General features: G+C 44.4%; 1 protein-coding gene across 1 annotated transcript in view; it reads right to left on the reverse strand.

Moving 5' to 3' along the window:
* LOC103809278 (bromodomain and WD repeat-containing protein 3-like) overlaps positions 1 to 17570 on the reverse strand; it is a gene marked incomplete at both ends in the record, with an annotated part of 22093 nt that extends 4523 nt beyond the window's left edge. Inside the window, 8 exons of the mRNA XM_009082109.1 lie at positions 1005 to 1045; positions 2316 to 2416; positions 3251 to 3321; positions 4770 to 4870; positions 6354 to 6575; positions 7975 to 8135; positions 14603 to 14701; positions 17420 to 17570. Of these exons, the coding sequence (XP_009080357.1) occupies positions 1005 to 1045; positions 2316 to 2416; positions 3251 to 3321; positions 4770 to 4870; positions 6354 to 6575; positions 7975 to 8135; positions 14603 to 14701; positions 17420 to 17570 (947 nt within the window). The remainder of the gene's footprint in view (positions 1 to 1004; positions 1046 to 2315; positions 2417 to 3250; positions 3322 to 4769; positions 4871 to 6353; positions 6576 to 7974; positions 8136 to 14602; positions 14702 to 17419) is intronic.
* Positions 17571 to 18117: the final 547 nt, after the last annotated feature.

Raw genomic sequence — 18117 nt, forward strand, 5'->3', positions numbered from 1 at the left:
TAGATATATATTTATATACAAAATTTCCAGTAGCTATTCCATTTTACTTCATTAAGTGATTGTTTCACCTTTGCAGTTTCCTAACCTGAATTTTTTTATGATAAAAAGTGTTTAAAAATGCTTCTGACAAGTTTTTACTCTTATTTTCCTTCTTTACATTGAAACCAAAAGGAAGCTCCTCCTTTTCCATTCAGAGCATCACTGCAGCACATCACTTGCAGTGACTAACACCCCAGTGAGGCCTGAGCTGCTCTCACACTGCCTGGAAGGAAATGGTAGGACAATTACAACAGCACATTCCCATGTAATTCCACAGGGCAAAGACCTCCAAGTGCAAGTGCAAAGCTACAGTTTGGCTTGGAAGGCTCCTGCTTGCAAACCCCCTGCCCAGGAGGTAGGGAACAGGAGCAAAAGGTGGGATAACCCACTCACATGGAGATGTTGATCACTCAAGGCTTGTCATGCCACTTTCCCACACTGAGGCTGGACACAAACACACCTTTACCCTACCATGAGCATCCTGAGCCCACAGCTCTGTCTGACCCATGTGTAACAGTTCTTTTGGCTTACAACTGTGTTTATTACAATGCTTTTGCTCCAGGAGGCACTACCTGTGCCTCACAAGGAGTAACTACACTTATTACAGTGCTCTTACTCCAGGAGGAACCACCTTGTACCTCACTAAGCTACCAGGGGACTGATTCTCTTACACAGAAAAGACACAAAATTTGGCTTCTAATTCACTATTTAACAGCAAAAAAAACCCCAAAACCACTCTACAAATTCAAAGCACAGTAACAGAACATTTCTGTTGTTCCAGCAGAGAACAACCAGTTCAAACTTGTGGACATGACACACATTTTGCAACATACTTAGATGATTTGTCCAAGATTCATCAGAGCCCATAGGCAGTTTTCCTGCTGCACTGAGTTTTCCATGGTATGTTAATTTGGGAAATTAAAACTCCTCATCTTTCAGGTCCAAATCCCCAGACAGACACTCACCTGTCACCATTGTTACAGAACTGGACTGCAACCACTTTGTCCTAAAGAACAGGGAGGAAAACAACAGCAGTGAGTGCTTTTTAAGCTGAAATACTCATCCTAAAAGATGACAGAATCATAGAAACAACTGGGTTGGAAAAGACCTCCAAGATCACCAAGTCCAACCCTACCATGGTTACTAGCCCATGGCACTAAGTGCCACATCCAGTCTCAGCTTGAAAACCTCCAGGGACGGTGAATCCACCACCTCCCTGGGCAGCACATTCCAATTACTCTCTCATTAAAAAAATCATCTTAATGATGAGATTTTATTTAGTAATTGTATCTTTGCTACAACATCTCACAAATTCAAGCACAGAAAAGTTGCATTTAAGGTTAAAACTTCCTCTGAGAATTGTGTTAACCACTGAAACAGAAAACTTCAGATAGGTGATGGTTTCGTGCAACTTTTAAGCCTAACATTAAAAACACATAAAAAAAGTCAATCCTAAAAATACAAATCTTGGCTTGAGAAACATGTTGTGGTTTAGACATGGTTTTGGCTTTTTTTAAATTTGCTAAATAGCTGCGTTGGCTCCATGAACTTGCTGCCACGCCGGGGCAGCTGACAGCTGCAGCATTAATCCCGGGCTTAAACACATTAAAGGAATTCCAGCTTCTTCCCAACCTGCTCAGCAGAGAAAAAGATTCTTTTCGTGAGCAAAACCCTTGTTAGATGTGCTGGTTTGAAGATTTAAATGGGAGACAGTGACTCCCATTGAAGCTCAGAGAATCGATTTAGCCCTTAGGACTAACCCATAAAATGTTGAGGTGATAAGTTTGTGGCTGGAATTTTTCTGTATTATCTGAAAAAAAAGATGTTTTAAAGCTTTATTTTCTAACTGAAACTGCCATCATGATCCAAACTCTGCACACTCCAAAACCTGAATGACTTTGGTTTTCTTGTCACGTGGATTTGTGGCCACAACTGAAGTGCAACACTCAACAGTAAATTGAAGAGGAAAATGACATTGTGCATGTAAACTGTGTTTATTCCTCAGTCCAACACCGACTTGAATATGGGAATGACACAGGAATATGGGAAAAATCAGTTTTCTGAGGGAATGAAATCCATAAAACATTTTGCACAAACCTTTTGCCTCAGAGTCAAAATAAACATACCCCAAACTCCCAGACACTGAACTACCACAGTGCTGAGAGCCAAATAAATCCTGCAGTTAATGAGATGAATAAATGCACAAAACTCAAGTTCCTGAAATTAGGCAAAGATGGGGGGAAAAAAAAGGATTTGGTTTCTGCTTTGCCTCTTACCGTGTGAGATTCCAACTCTGCCATTTTCTCTGGGGATTCTGAGCCCAAGTAATAAATCCTTATCACGTGGTCAGTGCTACCTGTTGCAATGAACATACCACCTAAGAGAGAGAGTGTTTGCTGTCAGAAATCATCCAAGGAAAAACTTATTTTAACCTCAGTTATTTCCATTTGCTGCTTTCTTGGCAAACTGCAGTTTTAAACAGAAAATGTCAATGTAAACTGGGAAATAGCAAAGAAAATATTTAAGTGCAGCTTCAGTATCTACTTGAGAAATGATTGCTCAATGGGGAGTCAATGACTGAGCTGTTTGCTTCTAATTTCTGTAGGATATTGCCCAAAAAGGACACTATTGTGTGGTTCATTGCATTGAAACGGGTGTAGTTAATTCAGGACTTCTGGTTTTAGGAAAGGAATGTGGTTCTAGACAATCTCTCAATTTAAAAGCAAATTTAATCAGAAATGACATCATTTTCTTTGTAAAAATCATTATTTTGAGCACTAAAAGCTGCAACAAAAGACATCTGTGAACTGCTATTTTCCAACACATTTAATTGATCCTCTTAGAATTCAACCACATTTGGAAGCTTAGCAAAAATAAAACCTTTGACCACCTGTGTGCCACATTTCCAGACCTCTCCACCCCAAAACCTGACAAGGTAAAACCACAAACAACTATCTCTGGTGTGCAAAAACAGGAGCCTGAAAGCATTGTCTGTCCTGGAGGTGGTCAAGGTATTTTAGGTTAAATTATGGGACAAAAGAGAAAAAGCAGCATGAGGCAGAGACTGAGCATGGAAAATTTCAAACCATCACAATCTGACAGGGCTACAATGAACTGGGAAAGGGTTTAAGAGTATCTGTATTTGAAGAGAAGCAATGGGATTGTCACCAAAGGGCCCAAGTCCATAGAACAGTTGATGCTGGATACATACCAGAGCTGAAAGATGAGCAGGAGATCTGGACACCAGGCCTGGACCTCTCTGCAAACTTCACAGGACGATCCCTAGACACAACCACACAACATCTTTACTCTTCACTGCTTCATTCACCCAGAACAGCTCTGCAGGCTGAGGTCAATACCACAGAATCATAGAATTTAGGGTTGAAATGGAGCTTAGGGATCACCCAGTCCCAACCCCTGCCCGGGGCAGGGACCCCTCCCACCAGAGCAGGTTGCTCAAGGCTCAGCCAACCTGGCTGTGAACACTGCCAGGGTTGGGGCAGCCACAGCCTCCCTGGGCAACCTGGGACAGTGTTTCACCACCAGAACAGGCAAAACTTCTGCCTAACATCTAACCTCAATTTCCCTCCTTCAATTTGTGCCCATTGCCCCTTGTCCTGTCCCTGCAGCTCCTAACACAGAGCCCTCTGCAGCTTCCTCGGAGCCCCTTCAGCTCCTGGAAGGTGCTCTGAGGTCTCCACACAACCTTCTCTTCTCCAGGCTGAACAGCCCCAACTCCCTCAGCCTGTCCTCACAGGGGAGATGCTACAATCATCTGAGCACCGTCGTGGACTCCTCTGCACTTGCTCCAACACTTCCATGTCCTTCTCACACTGAGGCCCCAGAGCTGTGTGCAGGATTCCAGGTGGGTCTCACAGAGCAGAGCAGAGGGGCAGAATCACCTCCCTTGACCTGCTGCCCACACTCCTGTGGCTCAGCCCAGGCCTGGGTTGGTCTCTGGGCTGAGCTCACACTGCAGCTCATGGGCAGTTTCTCCCCCACCATCACCCCCAAGTCTCTCTCCTCACTGCTGCTCTCAATCCCTTCCCCACTCAACCTGGAGCTGTGATGGGCTTGCCATGACCCACATGTAGGACCTTGCACTTCACTTTGCTGCACTCCATGATGCAGCTTGTCCAGGTCCCTCTGGCTGTCCCATCCCTTCCCTCCAGCTCTGACTGCCCCACACACTTGGTGTGCTCAGAGAACTTCCTGATGATATGCTCATCTTAAATATCTTTCTTTTATAATACCTAAATCTGCTACAATTTATTTTTCCTTTTAGAAACTGCCTTCCTCAGCTTCACAAGAAAACCATAAATTTCTACTTGAAAAGGTTGTTTAACTGCCTTATCATGATTTATCAATTCAAATCTATTTCAAACAGAACCTGCCAAACCATTAGTCTAACACCATTTATTCCCCATTAAATATGGGTTTGGTGCCACATACATCTGCATGTTCTTATGGTTAAAAGCAAATCAATTCTGTACCTTTTGGAAAAAGATAAACCTAGACATAACAACTTTGGCTTGCAAAGCACAAACCCCACAAACAACAGCCCCAATCTGTCTCCCCTGTGGGTTCCAGTGCCACAGAATCACAAAGTACTCCTGCCCCACACACCAGTCTGAGGAAGAAAACAGCCTTATTTATTATCTCAGCATTCCAAACCTCCAAATAAATTCCTGCTTGAATCAAAATAATTGTAATTATCTAAAGAGCCTCACTTGAATTTCATGGTGTTTGCATGCCACTGCCAGAAGCAGATTGTTCCGTCGGCGCCCGTGGATGTGAGGTATCGTGTTGTGCCTTTCCTTGCTGGAGAGAACTAAAAATAAAGTGGCAACAATTAAACCAGCTCATTTCTTTCTCTTCTCGCATGCTGGAAACTTGTAAATGGATGTTGACAGGAATTTTTGTCACTACCATATTAGCTTTCTCCTCAGGAGGACAGAGCAGGGTAAGAGCAGAGCCTGAACATCCATGAGCATAAGTCTGAGGAAATGGAATAGATCTACATTTTGACTAGGAACTCTTTGTTTCTACCACACAAAAGAGAGCAAATGGGAGAAATGAAACAAGCATTGAGCCTTGTCATGGGGCAATGAGATGAGGGAACAGTTCTTTCTGGATCAAATGTGGCAAATAAAGACAAAATGATTCCTGCATCCAAGCTCGATGAAACAGCAGGACCTTCCTTCCCTCTTCCTGAGCCTCTCCTCTGTCTCTCTGAGGAGCAGGAAAGCTTTGGAGCCTTAATTTCATAACTGCAGTAATACCTTTAATCCTCAGGATACCTGGTGATTGGATAGAGGAATCAAACACTGTTTCCTCAGACAGCCACAGGTGATGATACTCTGAATGATCAGAGCTTTACAGAAAGTTTGTGAGGAATAAATAGATCTGTGTATATATCTACATCTATATAAACCAAATAATACACAAAACAGATAATCAGGTTGTAAAATACATTTAAAATACATTTCCAAAACGATCACCTAAAACAAGGTGGAAACTGGAAGCATTGGCAAGAAGGAGAGAGAACTGAGGCTCCCAGGGATCACTGATATGATGGGGGAGCCTGTGCAGTTCTGGGGTGTTTTAAAGAAAACGTGTGTTTGCTCCTTATGACACAGGCTCAGACATTCATAGAATCATTGAGCAAACAAGAAATGTGGAAGAAGGAATTATAACTGATTTTTGGAAAAATTGATGCTCTCCAAGAACACAAGACTGTTGAGTCAGGTGCTGTGCCAGGACCAGCCACATCAGCCTGAGTGAGCACACTGAGAGCATCACATCTAGCAATTTCCAGACCTAAGGAAGCAGCAGTGGGATCACACAGCTACAGCCAGACAGAAGCAGCAGGATGATCCTCTCAGGCAGTAGCTGGAGTGAGTTTACCAGGGAAAACCCTCAAGTTGAGGCAAATCCCACATCTCTTATCACCACAGAATCATCAAGGTTGGAGGAGACCTCAATGATCATGAAGTCCAACCACTAACCTGTCACTGCTGGAACCCCCAAACCAGATCCTCCAGTGCCACATCCAGACACCTCTGAAACACCTCCAGGGATGGTGACTCCACCACCTCCCTGGGCAATATCCCAGGGCCTCAACACCACAACAGGAAAAACATTTCTCCTCACATCCAATCTGACTCTGCCCTGGCTCAGCTCAAGGTCATTCCCTCTATCCTCTCCCTGCAGCCATGGCAGGACACACATCCCCCACCTCTCTCCAGCCCTGGCAGGAAGTTTCAAGTCCCATTTTAACTCAAGGATTTAGGGAAAACCCAACCATTCCTTACCTGTATGGAAGTAATGGAAGCTGAATGGCCCTGCAGCACTGCAACTGGGGCACAGGTCCTGAGGCACCAGACTCTGACCACCTTGTCACAGCTGCCTGCAGCCAGCAGAGTGTTCTCGTAGTTGACAGCCATGTCCGAGATCTCGGCCGAGTGCCCTCGCAGCGTGGACAGCAGGCGCCCGTCATCCGTGGCCCAGATCTTCACCAAACAATCATCTGACCCCTAGTGCCACACAAAAGTTCCACAGGTTACCTGAAATGCTGCTCAGGCGTTACGTGTAGTCATACACTGTGGGTGGAGAAGGATCCAAACAACTGTTTGGAACTTCAGTGAGATTGCACAGGGGCAACTGTGGAGTGTGGGGATCATCTCAGTATGCTTCAAAGTATGTTAAAGGGCTGGAATGGAGCTTAGAGATCACCCAGCCTCAACCCCTGCCCTGGGCAGGGACACCTCCCACCACAGCAGGTTGCTCAAGGCTTCAGCCAACCTGACTTAATATTTAATCCCAATATTGCCAAGAATTTTTAGCCATTTCACAGACCTTTCCACTACTTAGACACTACAAAAATACTAACACTCATGGTTAGGAATGACACTATATATTTAGAAACATAACACAATGAAACTAACTGTGATACCAACATCATTTGACTTGAAATTCTACTCGATTAGCTGCAGCTAAATTCCAACACAAATCACTTTCAGTTCTTCAGTGAGAAGAATTTCTGTATCTAAACAAACCCAGAAATGTCTTCACTGTGTAATTACCGTAACAACATCAACTGTATTCATTTGATTAATTTATAGTGTGCAGAGAAGGCAACGAGAACACAAAGGCAACACTTCACCTGCCAGGTGATGTTTTTGAGCACCGATTGATAAGAGCCAACAGCAAAGACAAGACAGGGATTAACATTAACAGCTAAAAATGCATCAGTAATTTGAAAAATCATTTTTAAATATACCCGAGGAAACGCAAGGGGAGTATCACAGCAGTGGATTTTACTGCATTCTGGAGAAAAACTTAGCATCATAGTTATGTATTCACTTATTTTGGAACTCTTATCATCCTCTTGGCACCTCCTGTTCATGGACTTGAATCCATTCCTGAGGTCCCTCTCAGTGCCTCTTCTGGAGGCTGAACAGCCTCAACTCCCTCAGCCTTTCCTGACCCCTGAGGTGCTCCAGTCCCTTCAGCATCTTCCTTGCCCTCCCCTGGACCTGCTGCAGGAGCTCCATGTCCCTCTGGCCCTGAGGAGCCAGAACTGGACACAACACTCCAGGTGTGACCTCCCCAGGGCTGAACAGAGGAAGAGGATCATCTCCCTTTATTTAAGCTCTTTATGAAGCTGACAAAGAGCTCTGGGCCTAAGATGGATCCCTGGAACCCACCAGTGACCAGCCTGATGTAATCCCATTCACCACAACCCTTTGTGTCTGACCCTTGAGCCAGTTGCTCCCTTATCCCATAGTGTGTTTGTCCAGTTTTATGCTGGACATTTTATCCAAGAAGGCTCCTGTGAGAGACAGCACTGAAAGCTTTACCGAATCCAACCAATCTACCAAAAAACAAGAAAAAAAAAAAGAAAAAAAAAAAGAATCCAATTTTTAAACTCACTGTAAAAATCCTCCTCCCACTGCGGTCGAAGGCTATGCAATACACAGATGAGAGATGCCCCAAAATCCTCTTGTGCATCTTCATGTGTTGGTAGGTGGAAGTTGGGAACAAGTGGCTGAAACGGCCACATCCAGTTAATTGTCTGGCAGAAAGGATATGAACTGAGGGAGAAAACCAAAGCAAAAAGAAAAGTGAGGCATGAATTTTGCCCAGGACTCAACGTAAATAAATATTACATCAAATATTTATTGGCTTTATTATTACAATCCATAAATCTGAAGCTCTTCCACCTCATCAGGACATTCTGTAGTGTTATAAAAGAATTCCCACTCCTGAAGCATTTCAATACCCACTGAAAATTAAAGCAAAAATGTTCAATTCATGAACAGGCAACAGATTCATTTATTCTACATGGAGTTGGAAAACGTCCTTTAAGGAAATGATATGTTACTAATATCAATCACAAGAAAACTAATTTTAGAGTATAATACGTTTATTTTAAGTGCTTTTTTTGGTGATAAAAATCTTTCCTTGGATTGGATTCCAGGTCATAGGTGATGGTCAAAGGTCTTCCAACATCAACATCATTGCATTCCTCTGGCAATGGAATTGAGGAGTGAGAAATATGTGGCACTGATGGAAAAGTCCCATCAGGTACAAGAGAAAGTGCAACAACAACAACAGACCATTTCACACTGCTGTAGCTAACAATCCTGCCAAGAACAGCCTGAAATCCAAATGCACAAAAATACCATATAAAAAATCCCATCTTGGATGTAATGCACAACTTGGGATCATTTGGGGGTATTTAATTTCACCCATCCTCTGCTGTTACTATTATTTCCACTAATCTACCCTCATTCTTACCACTTGAATTATTGATTTTAAACTTTTGAGAGGTTTTCAGTGGCACTTGAGGACCCACCAGTGCTGTCCTGGTGGGTCTGTGGAGTCCCTGTGAGAGCAGATCCCCTGAGGGATCTTATCTTGGCTCCTGCACCTTGAAGTGGGTTGGGCTTCAGAGAAGCAGCACAAACTCTTTTAGTGTCCTTAGTTTAAAAGTAGAGTGATGTTGGGGTTTTTTAGGAGCTCCCCTTTTGCTTTAAGGAATTTTCCCCCATGCATGTTTTCAGAGGATGTTGATGGTTGGGTACTTAAGAGAGACAAAAGACCTATATCATTGTATCATTGCCAATCTACACAAAAAAATATGGAATATGGTGAAGAATTCCTCTCCAAAGTCCAGAAGTGTCATTTCAAAGGTTATTAACCCATAACTCACTCGTGACAATTGAAAGTATTTCTATAGAGAGGTAAATTGCCCAGGAAAACAAACTGTTTCCAGTTTTACAGAAAGTATTTTTGTGTCTCAGTTTTAGGCTCTGAAACGTGGATTATTTCTAACCACGCAATACAATTGAAACAAGACAGATGAGGACAAAAAAGCTGCATAAAAGATGCTTGCAAAAGCCCATCAGGCTCCACCTCACCTTCAGTCAATATTTGCTTTGCAAGTAAAAACACATATTCAGCGGGACTAAAAAAGGAGAACACACTGAAGCAAATTAATTTACTATCCACCTCCTATTCGATTAATAACTGATGTTATACAGGAGCTGTGAGACAAAACTCTCTCCCCAAGCAAAGTAAAACTGAAAGCTTTAACTTTTCCCCCCTCTAACAGGAGGGCACAGAGACCCCACAGTGATAAATGCCCTACAGAGGTACCTCAGGTTTGCCTTCATATTATTTTATCTACTATTTAAGCAAACTTACAAGCTAAATTCTTAAATTACACCTCTTTTCCCCCCACTCCGTGGACACTGTGTGGCATCACTTTGCTCTATGGAAATTCTGCTGAGCCTGTCAGTGCTGAAAACATTTAAATACATATATATACTTATGTATTTAAATACATAATAACAGTAGCTCTGCCTTGAAATAATTTCCAGTGGCTCCGGATAATTTTTTCACCACACAAAGAACTGTGTGAATGGAAAAGATAAGATTCTCAGTTCTAAATATTCTCAATAATTACTGTATTTCCTGTGTTCCATGCAATCTTTCTGAACATTTACCACTGCTGTTTGGTGTCAATCCCACACAGGAAACACTAGAAGGTATAGAGAATATTCAGGCACCTAAATTCCAGCCCTGGCACCTCAGTTTTCCGGCTGACTCCCAGCCTTGCAATCAGTTCAGCTCCAGCGGATATGAAAGTTAATTCCACCTTTTTTTTCCCCTGTGTTTATTTCCCTCTTTGCACAATGAGGACAGAACTCCTCAATCTCCCATGGATAATTACGAAATAAAAAGCTCTGCTTATGAAATGCTTCCATCAGACACGTCCAGAGCTCTCCTTGTGCCAGAAGGAGCCACAACTTTATCAAAACCTGGAACTATCACAGCTTCAAAGGCACAAAAAACATCCCAAATTCCAGCTCTTGTATTTTCAGCAAGATTAATACACAGTATCTAAACCAGGAATTACCCCCACATGACAAAAAAAAAAAAATCCCTGCGAAGTTTCCTTTCTTCAGCACAATGAAGTTATTGTACTTCCCAAGGCCTCAAAGCATTAAACCCCCAAAATTCCACACACACAGAAAACTCAGCAGCCCTCAAAATTTCTAGCAACCTGCCGAATTAGTTGATATATTCCATGCCATACTGGGGGGGAGAGCTGTCAAGTCTACTCCCTCACTATTCCCTGCCAGGAACAACTTTCCAGGCAGTTATACCCCATAAAAATGGAGCAGATCTAGTCTGGTTGATTAGCACAGTTAAGTTTTGTCTCCACACTGGTTTGTCTCCTCAGCTCCTCCAGCTACCAACCTGTGGGACTAACTGAGGGTGATGAGGTAAAATAAAGGTATTTTTCTCCCTATTTCTCTCAGTTTTTGGTCTGGGAGATGACACCTTCAGGAAAGTCAAATATGCTGTGTAACAACAACTCTTAAATTACACTTTATCTCATATTTTACCAGGTAACAGCACAGACCTCTGGCAAGAAAAGCTCACTAGGAAGGATAAACCGCAAATCCTGCAACAACTCATCAGTGAAAAGACAACTTAGAAAACAACCAAATTTCAGAGTTAAGCCACAACTTCAGAAGGAATTCCAGCATTTCACTGCGGTAGTCACCCAGATATAGCAACCTGCTTGAATTCCTCCTCTCCCTATAAACCCTTGTCTTGCTCCACTTTTTCAGGCAAAACCAGAGTACAGAAAAACAGTGCAAATGTTTGTTTTAAAACCAGTTTCTCTGGTGTGGAGGGCGATGACTTCACATCAAGCTGTTTCACCCTCTGCAATAGCACAGCAGCTTTGTGTAGAGCACCAATATTTTCCAGGGGCAGGACGTGTGGTGAGCAAGCTGTGACCTCACTCCAGACAGGGCTGGAGTGAGCACAAAGATCAGGTACCACTCGCTGAGCAGGGAAGAAACAGGAGCCAGGATTCCATCCCAACACTGGGAAATAAACACAGTGGGCTCACACGTGCTAAATATCTCCTCAGACAGTGGCTGTGTGGCCACGAAGCACCAAAAGCACAAAGTGTTCCAGCTCTGACCTCATGGAACTCATTTACAGCCATGAAACACCATCGATTTCTGACCTCATCCCAGTGCTGCTCTTTGGCAGCCCCAAGGTAGCTGGATCACCTTGACTGTAAATTTCCATCCAGCAGAACTGCTTGCTCACTGACACTGTGCTAGGAACTTTCTGCTTCCAGATTTTAGAATCATGCAATCATCGAGGTTGGAGGAGACCTTGAAGATCATCGAGGCCAACCATGAACCTGTCACTGCTGGAACCCCTAAACCAGATCCTCCAGTGCCACATCCAGACACCTCTGAAACACTTCCAGGGATGGTGACTCCACCACCTCCCTGGGCAATATCCCAGGGCCTCAACACCACAACAGGGAAAACATTTCTCCTCACATCCAATCTGACCCTGCCCTGGCTCAGCTCAAGGCCATTCCCTCTATCCACTCCATGCAGCCCTGGCAGGACACACATCCCACACCTCTCTCCAACCCTGGCAGGAGTTGCAGAGAGCCAGGAGGTCACCCCTGAGCCTCTTCTCCATGCTGACCAAGCCCAACTCCCTCAGCCCTTCCTCACTGTATGTTCTCCAAACCTGAAGGCACCCAGGATAATGTGTGTTCAGGAGTGAGGGGAGATCACTGTGCTGAGCTGAGAATTTTGTATTGTTTTCACCAACAAGTTACTCACAGAAAGATTTTTCATCCTCAAGTTAGAACAGCTCTTAGAGTGAAAACAGCCTTCTTTCTGAGCTACTCTGAGCTGCCTGCAAAATCAAAGTAGCTCCAAAAGCAGGTTTATGAAAGGGGAGCAACTCCCAGTGCTGAGGGACTGCATGACCAGTCTTTCCACCTCCTGACTGGAAGAGCACAAAGGGAGTCCTAGACATGCCACTGCTGCAAAACCTGCATGAGAGGGTCAGGCAGAGCATCCTCCCTGTGCTGTCCTGGCAGCAGCAGAGAGCTCTGACAGTGTTTTCCCTCCATCTCCTTGCCCCAGCAGATCACCACAGACTTAAGAGACACCACGTGCTATTAAGAAAAACTTCCCCAGCTCAACACCTTGGAGACTCCTCCAGCCAGAAGATTCCCACTCTGCACAGATACACTGGGAAAAGGCAGCACTGATTTCTTGCTCCAGCTCCACTGTGCAGGACCTTTTCTTTGGGAGCACAGACCACAAGGTCCCATCCCAACCTCAACTAAATGGAAAGTAAAACCACTGCAGCCACCAGCTCTTCCAGCTGGGTCCTCCCAGTTGATCCCAGCTGGACCATCAGTGATCCTGTTCCCAGCAGAACAGTACACTTAGGGTGGAAAGCTTAAATCCTTATCATTGGAAGGGGAATGATATAAGACTAGTTTTGGCTGCTTGTTCTATGCTTTATTTACCAGTTTTCACAGGCAATTGCACAATGATCTGCTCTCACTCCTCAACACACAATATCCTGGGTGTCTTTTACTTCAGCCCAACTCCTCCAGCAAGTAATTCCAGAAAACTCCACCTGACTGGGCCAGCAGTGTGGGAATTCACAGTTATGCCAAAATCCCAAAGAGGTCAGACACACTTCATCCTGTACTTCAAACAAGACACACACCTGAGGCTGGCACTATTTATCTCAAAAAAAAAATCCATTTTGCACAAATATGAACAGAATTTTGTCACTTCCACTTCAGGATTAACAATGAGGAATCCTAAAACCAAACTCCTGCTTTAAGGAGAGTCAACTCCTTAATCTTTATACACATTTTCTTCTCTTATTCGTTATGTAGCTATACCAAGGAGGACAATTCCTCCAGGAATCAATACTTAAAACAATTAAAGCTCTTTTCCATGTAATACATTTGCATATCTTAAAAAAACAATTAGGAAAACACCAAACCCAAGAAATTAGTCTGTTCTTTGAGTCCTAAACAGCCACCAAACAAGCAGCTCAGACCTTTGCCACGAAAGCAAGACAAATGCTCAAGTCCAGGATGGTTCATTAGTAACACTGCACATCCCCAAAACACACAGTCTGATCCAAGAATTGATCCAGGAGTTCATACAGAAACACAACTAGAGAAGTTGTGTGTAATAAAAGCAAAATCTAGGCTATTAGCAATCCATCAGCACAACTGCTCAAGGTAAAACAACTGCAGAACCTGCCTGAAACAGTAAACACACAGGTATGGCAGAACAAGTGGACTGACAGCACCATCCCTCCATCACCACAGGGATGGGGGGAAACATGGGAAAGGATTCCCTGACAATCCAGGAAAAGTCTATAGATTTGCACAGAGATAAAACACCCTAAGGAGAAACAAATCAGGATTTACATTAGTGCCTGGGAAGAATCATATTTGTTTGCTATAAAACTAGTTAAAGACTATACATTAAAACTAGATATTAAAGCTAGATATTAAAACTAGAGATTAAAGCTAGATATTAAAACTAGATATCAAAACTAGGACTAAGCTCAGAGCACACAAGGAGAACAGCTTAAACAAAACAGCAGCTCTGTGCTGAGATGTAAGCTGAGAGCCACATACATCTGAGTTTTCCACAAGCTCTTTATCTAACTGTGTGGACAACTGAGTCTGAAGTAACACAAATGCTGCTTGGGTGATTATTTCCTTCTTGGAGAGGGATGTTGCAAGCCATCTGGTTTCTGTCATCAGCAAACTAAAAGGAATTCTTGAGCCCAAGAAGTTCCCTGGGAGCCAGGAGCCCTGTGCTGGCTAAGATTCCTGTGCTGAGTCCATGATTCCATGCTCCTCTGTCCATGCCTATCCAAACTTATAAGCACATGTACTTATGATGTAGGTGGAGGACAGAAAAAGACTCGAGCCTGTTGCAAACAGCTTTGCAATATGAACACAATGTTTTAGCATCTCCACACACACTCTGGAAGAGCCAAGTCTGAACAACACAAAAATTACCCTATTGTGTCTATTTTAGACTAATTTGTGGTGAAATGTCAAAAAGGCAATTAACACAAACCCACAGCAGTGTTTTAGTCAGTGAGGGTAACTTCTAGCTGGACAGGACTGAATACAGAGAGGAGAAAAAAGCACTTTATGCACTTGCAAACTCACCCACGTTTGGTGGCTTCCCATAATTCACGGGGAGTTCGGGGGGTCGACCCCTGTGCAGAGCTGCAAATGCAGATCCTTTCCATAGTGTGTGTCTGAAATCTGCACCAGCAAGATCAACAGTGGGTTAGTGAGACAATCATCCAAACCAGACCCAAACAACCTGTTCTTCTCAGAATCAAGACACCAAACACCACTCCCAGAGTAAGATTGGTCTTCTTAAATAGCTTGTCAGAGATCATAGAATCATCAAGGTTGGAGGAGACCTCTAGGAGCATCAAGTCCAACCATGAACCTGTCACTGCTGGAACCCCTAAACCAGATCCTCCAGTGCCACATCCAGACACCTCTGAAACACTTCCAGGGATGGTGACTCCACCACCTCCCTGGGCAATATCCCAGGGCCTCAACACCACAACAGGGAAAACATTTCTCCTCACATCCAATCTGACTCTGCCCTGGCTCAGCTCAAGGCCATTCCCTCTATCCTCTCCCTGCAGCCCTGGCAGGACACACATCCCACACCTCTCTCCAGCCCTGGCAGGAGTTGCAGAGAGCCAGGAGGTCACCCCTGAGCCTCTTCTCCAGGCTGACCAAGCCCAAGGTGAGTATTGAGTCTAAATTGCTGGGGGGAAAAAAGCAATTAAAAAGTAGGTGTGTTTTATGCTGAGTCAGGACTGAACTTCACTGGGTATCAGTGAGCCCCTGAAGCACCTCTGCTCAGGACCTGGACATCTGAGAACACATATATGCATTTGGACACAAAAAAATGGGAGAACTGAGGAGGTTTCTTCCAATAAATCTGTTTCCCTGCAATTCGTGGCAAAATGCCTTCCTTTCAGCTTGTCCTCTGTACCCCATCCCCCCAAAAATCATTGTTTTTAAAGTGAGGACTGGTTTCTTTAAAGACTCTCCAGCTATCTGCTGCCAACTGGCCTTGGAGAGGCTCCTCTCCAGAACAATAGTGATTTTTCTGAGACTGTTCAGAAATTAGACCTGGATTCCTTCCATTTCAGGCCATCTGGAAGCAGAGAAATGAGCTTCCACGGTGAGTAAGGGCTGGAACAGAAGGACAGTGCTGCAGATTGGTGGACCTGTGTATCACCATGAGTATGAAGTGCACAAGCTTAGGTGACTCAAAGAGGCTCCTGAGAGCACCTTCTGATTAAAGGGCAAACTGTAGCACAGAGTATGAAGTGACACTCATTAAAACAGAACTCAGACTCCCTAAAGTAGATCCTTTCACCCAAAAACATGTTTCCCTGCACAAAAGATCTCTGCTTTCTCTTAACACTTTGCTGCCGTTTCCTTCTAAGCTGCGAACTGAGCGTGGAAGGAAGGAATGTTTCTCTGCAAGCCTGAAATTCTCCACCCAATTACAGCAAAGCACAGGCAAAACAAGACTCAGTTCCCAAACTCCGTGTTTGCAAACAGCACATCCCCCCAGGAGATACCCAATGGCTCAGCAGAATGGCACAGTCCTCCTTAGCATCACAGTGTGACTTCACAGGATGCAGCAAATTAAGTGCTCAAGTGCCACCAGAACAGGAAGGTCCTGCTCTGCCATGCCTCCTGCCCCAGAATGCTGCTCCTGTGTCACCTCCAGCCCTCTGAGCCTCTTCCACGAACCCACTGGATGCACTACAACAGCGACAACACATTTTGCAACATTGCAGCTCTCTGAATCAGCACAGGGTGAAGGAAGTTCTGGCTCCTACAGGGAGTAAGTGGCAGGGGCATGGAGTGAGGAGGGGAGGGAGGTGCAGATGGCTCAGGTGTGTTCAGGAAGAACAAAAACTGCTCTCAGGACCATTCTCTCAAGCAGAGCAGTTTGTCAAAAAGAATAACAATGGTGCTCTGTTCACGAAAGGATTGAGGGCTTCCAAATTCACTTGAGGCAAGAAACTGCCACTGAAGAATCACCCTTACCTTCTAACACCCTCTAAATGCTGTCCCAAACACCACCCTGCCCTGTATCTCCACAACCAGGGGGTCAAAGAATGGCAGAAATCAGGCTGAAAAATAGCCCAGCAAAATACATCCAGTGCTGGGTGAGGTTAGACACAGGTGTGTGTGTGTGCACAGGTTGGACATCAGGAGAAATTCCTCACAGAAAGGGAAATTAGACACTGGAATGTGCTGCCCAGGGAGGTGGTGGAGTCACCACCCCTGGAGGTGTTCAAGGAGACACTGGACGTGGCACTTGGTGCCCATGGTCTAGCTGACAAGGTGGTGTTAGGTCACAGGTTGGACTTGATGGTTTAGGTCGGACATTAGGAAGGATTTCCTCACAGAAAGGGTGATTAGACACTGGAATGTGCTGCCCAGGGAGGTGGTGGAGTCACCATCCCTGGAGGTGCTTAAGGAGACACTGGACGTGACACTTAGTGCCATGGTCTAGGTGACAAGGTGGTCTTAGGCCATAGGTTGGACTCAGTGCTCTCAGAGGTCTTTTCCAACCTGACTGATTCTGTATATGGAAAAAGAAAAAAAAAAGGCATTCCTCAGCTGGATCAAACCTCTAACCCAGTTCATCACATCACTGACACAACCACCAGTCCAACACACTGGGGAGAGGAGGCAGAGGAAGCAAGCAACAACATCAGACAACTGTAGGCAGGAATTGCTTCAAATGGCATTTTCAAGCAGAGAAATATATAACTGCAGGGCCAGCAACTACATTTTAGTAAGCAGAAAGCTGGCAAGCACAGGAGACAAAGCAGAGCTCATGCAAACACGCAGATACCACGACATGAGTTGAAACAAAAGGGGGTTGATCATTAGAACAGAATTAAAGCACAAAAAACTTGAGACTCTTACCTTTTGCTGCTCTCAGCAGAGACTGACGCCCAACCCCCAGCAAAGTCTGCACCCCTAGGACACTCTGGGGGATCTCCTTGTCCAAGAGGGGTCCAAGCCTCTCACAGATCCTAAGCAGATAATCAGGAGGGATGTGTGCATTGACAGCCACCTAAGCACACAAACGAGGCAGATGTGTGAGAAGTGGGTTACTATTGCTTCCACTGCCATTTCCTTGTTTCATGCTCAGGTGTGAAAGTTACTGAAATCAAGCCTCAACTCCCCTGAAAATCCTCTCAATATTAACTATACCAAAGATATCCTTAAAGTGATGTGGAGTGTTGAAAAGAATCAGACCAGAAATTCCAGGTGGTAGGAGTTTAATTTAGGATATCCCTTAATAACAACCAAAATCCCTGAAACTCAGAGCTCCCAGTGCAATCCTCTGCTCGAGAACTTTTGTGCAGCCTTTTTTACCCTTCAGTTCATTCTTTCTCCATGTCTTGCTTGGCTCAAACCCCTTTGCAGTGACATTACTGCATGAACCACTTGTGCTAGAGCCTAAACCCCCTAAATATCACCCTAAAAGATGCCCAGCCTCCACTTTCCAGCTCCTGGGAGTAGCTTCTTTAAGACCCACATGTGTAGGCTCCAAATTTGTCATGTTGAGGAAACATTCCTCATTCTTCCCTTTGGACAGAGCCTGTTTTCTATGGGTA

The sequence above is a fragment of the Acanthisitta chloris genome, unplaced genomic scaffold, assembly GCF_000695815.1.
Source record: "Acanthisitta chloris isolate BGI_N310 unplaced genomic scaffold, ASM69581v1 scaffold24510, whole genome shotgun sequence".
In the NCBI taxonomy this organism is placed as follows: domain Eukaryota; kingdom Metazoa; phylum Chordata; class Aves; order Passeriformes; family Acanthisittidae; genus Acanthisitta; species Acanthisitta chloris.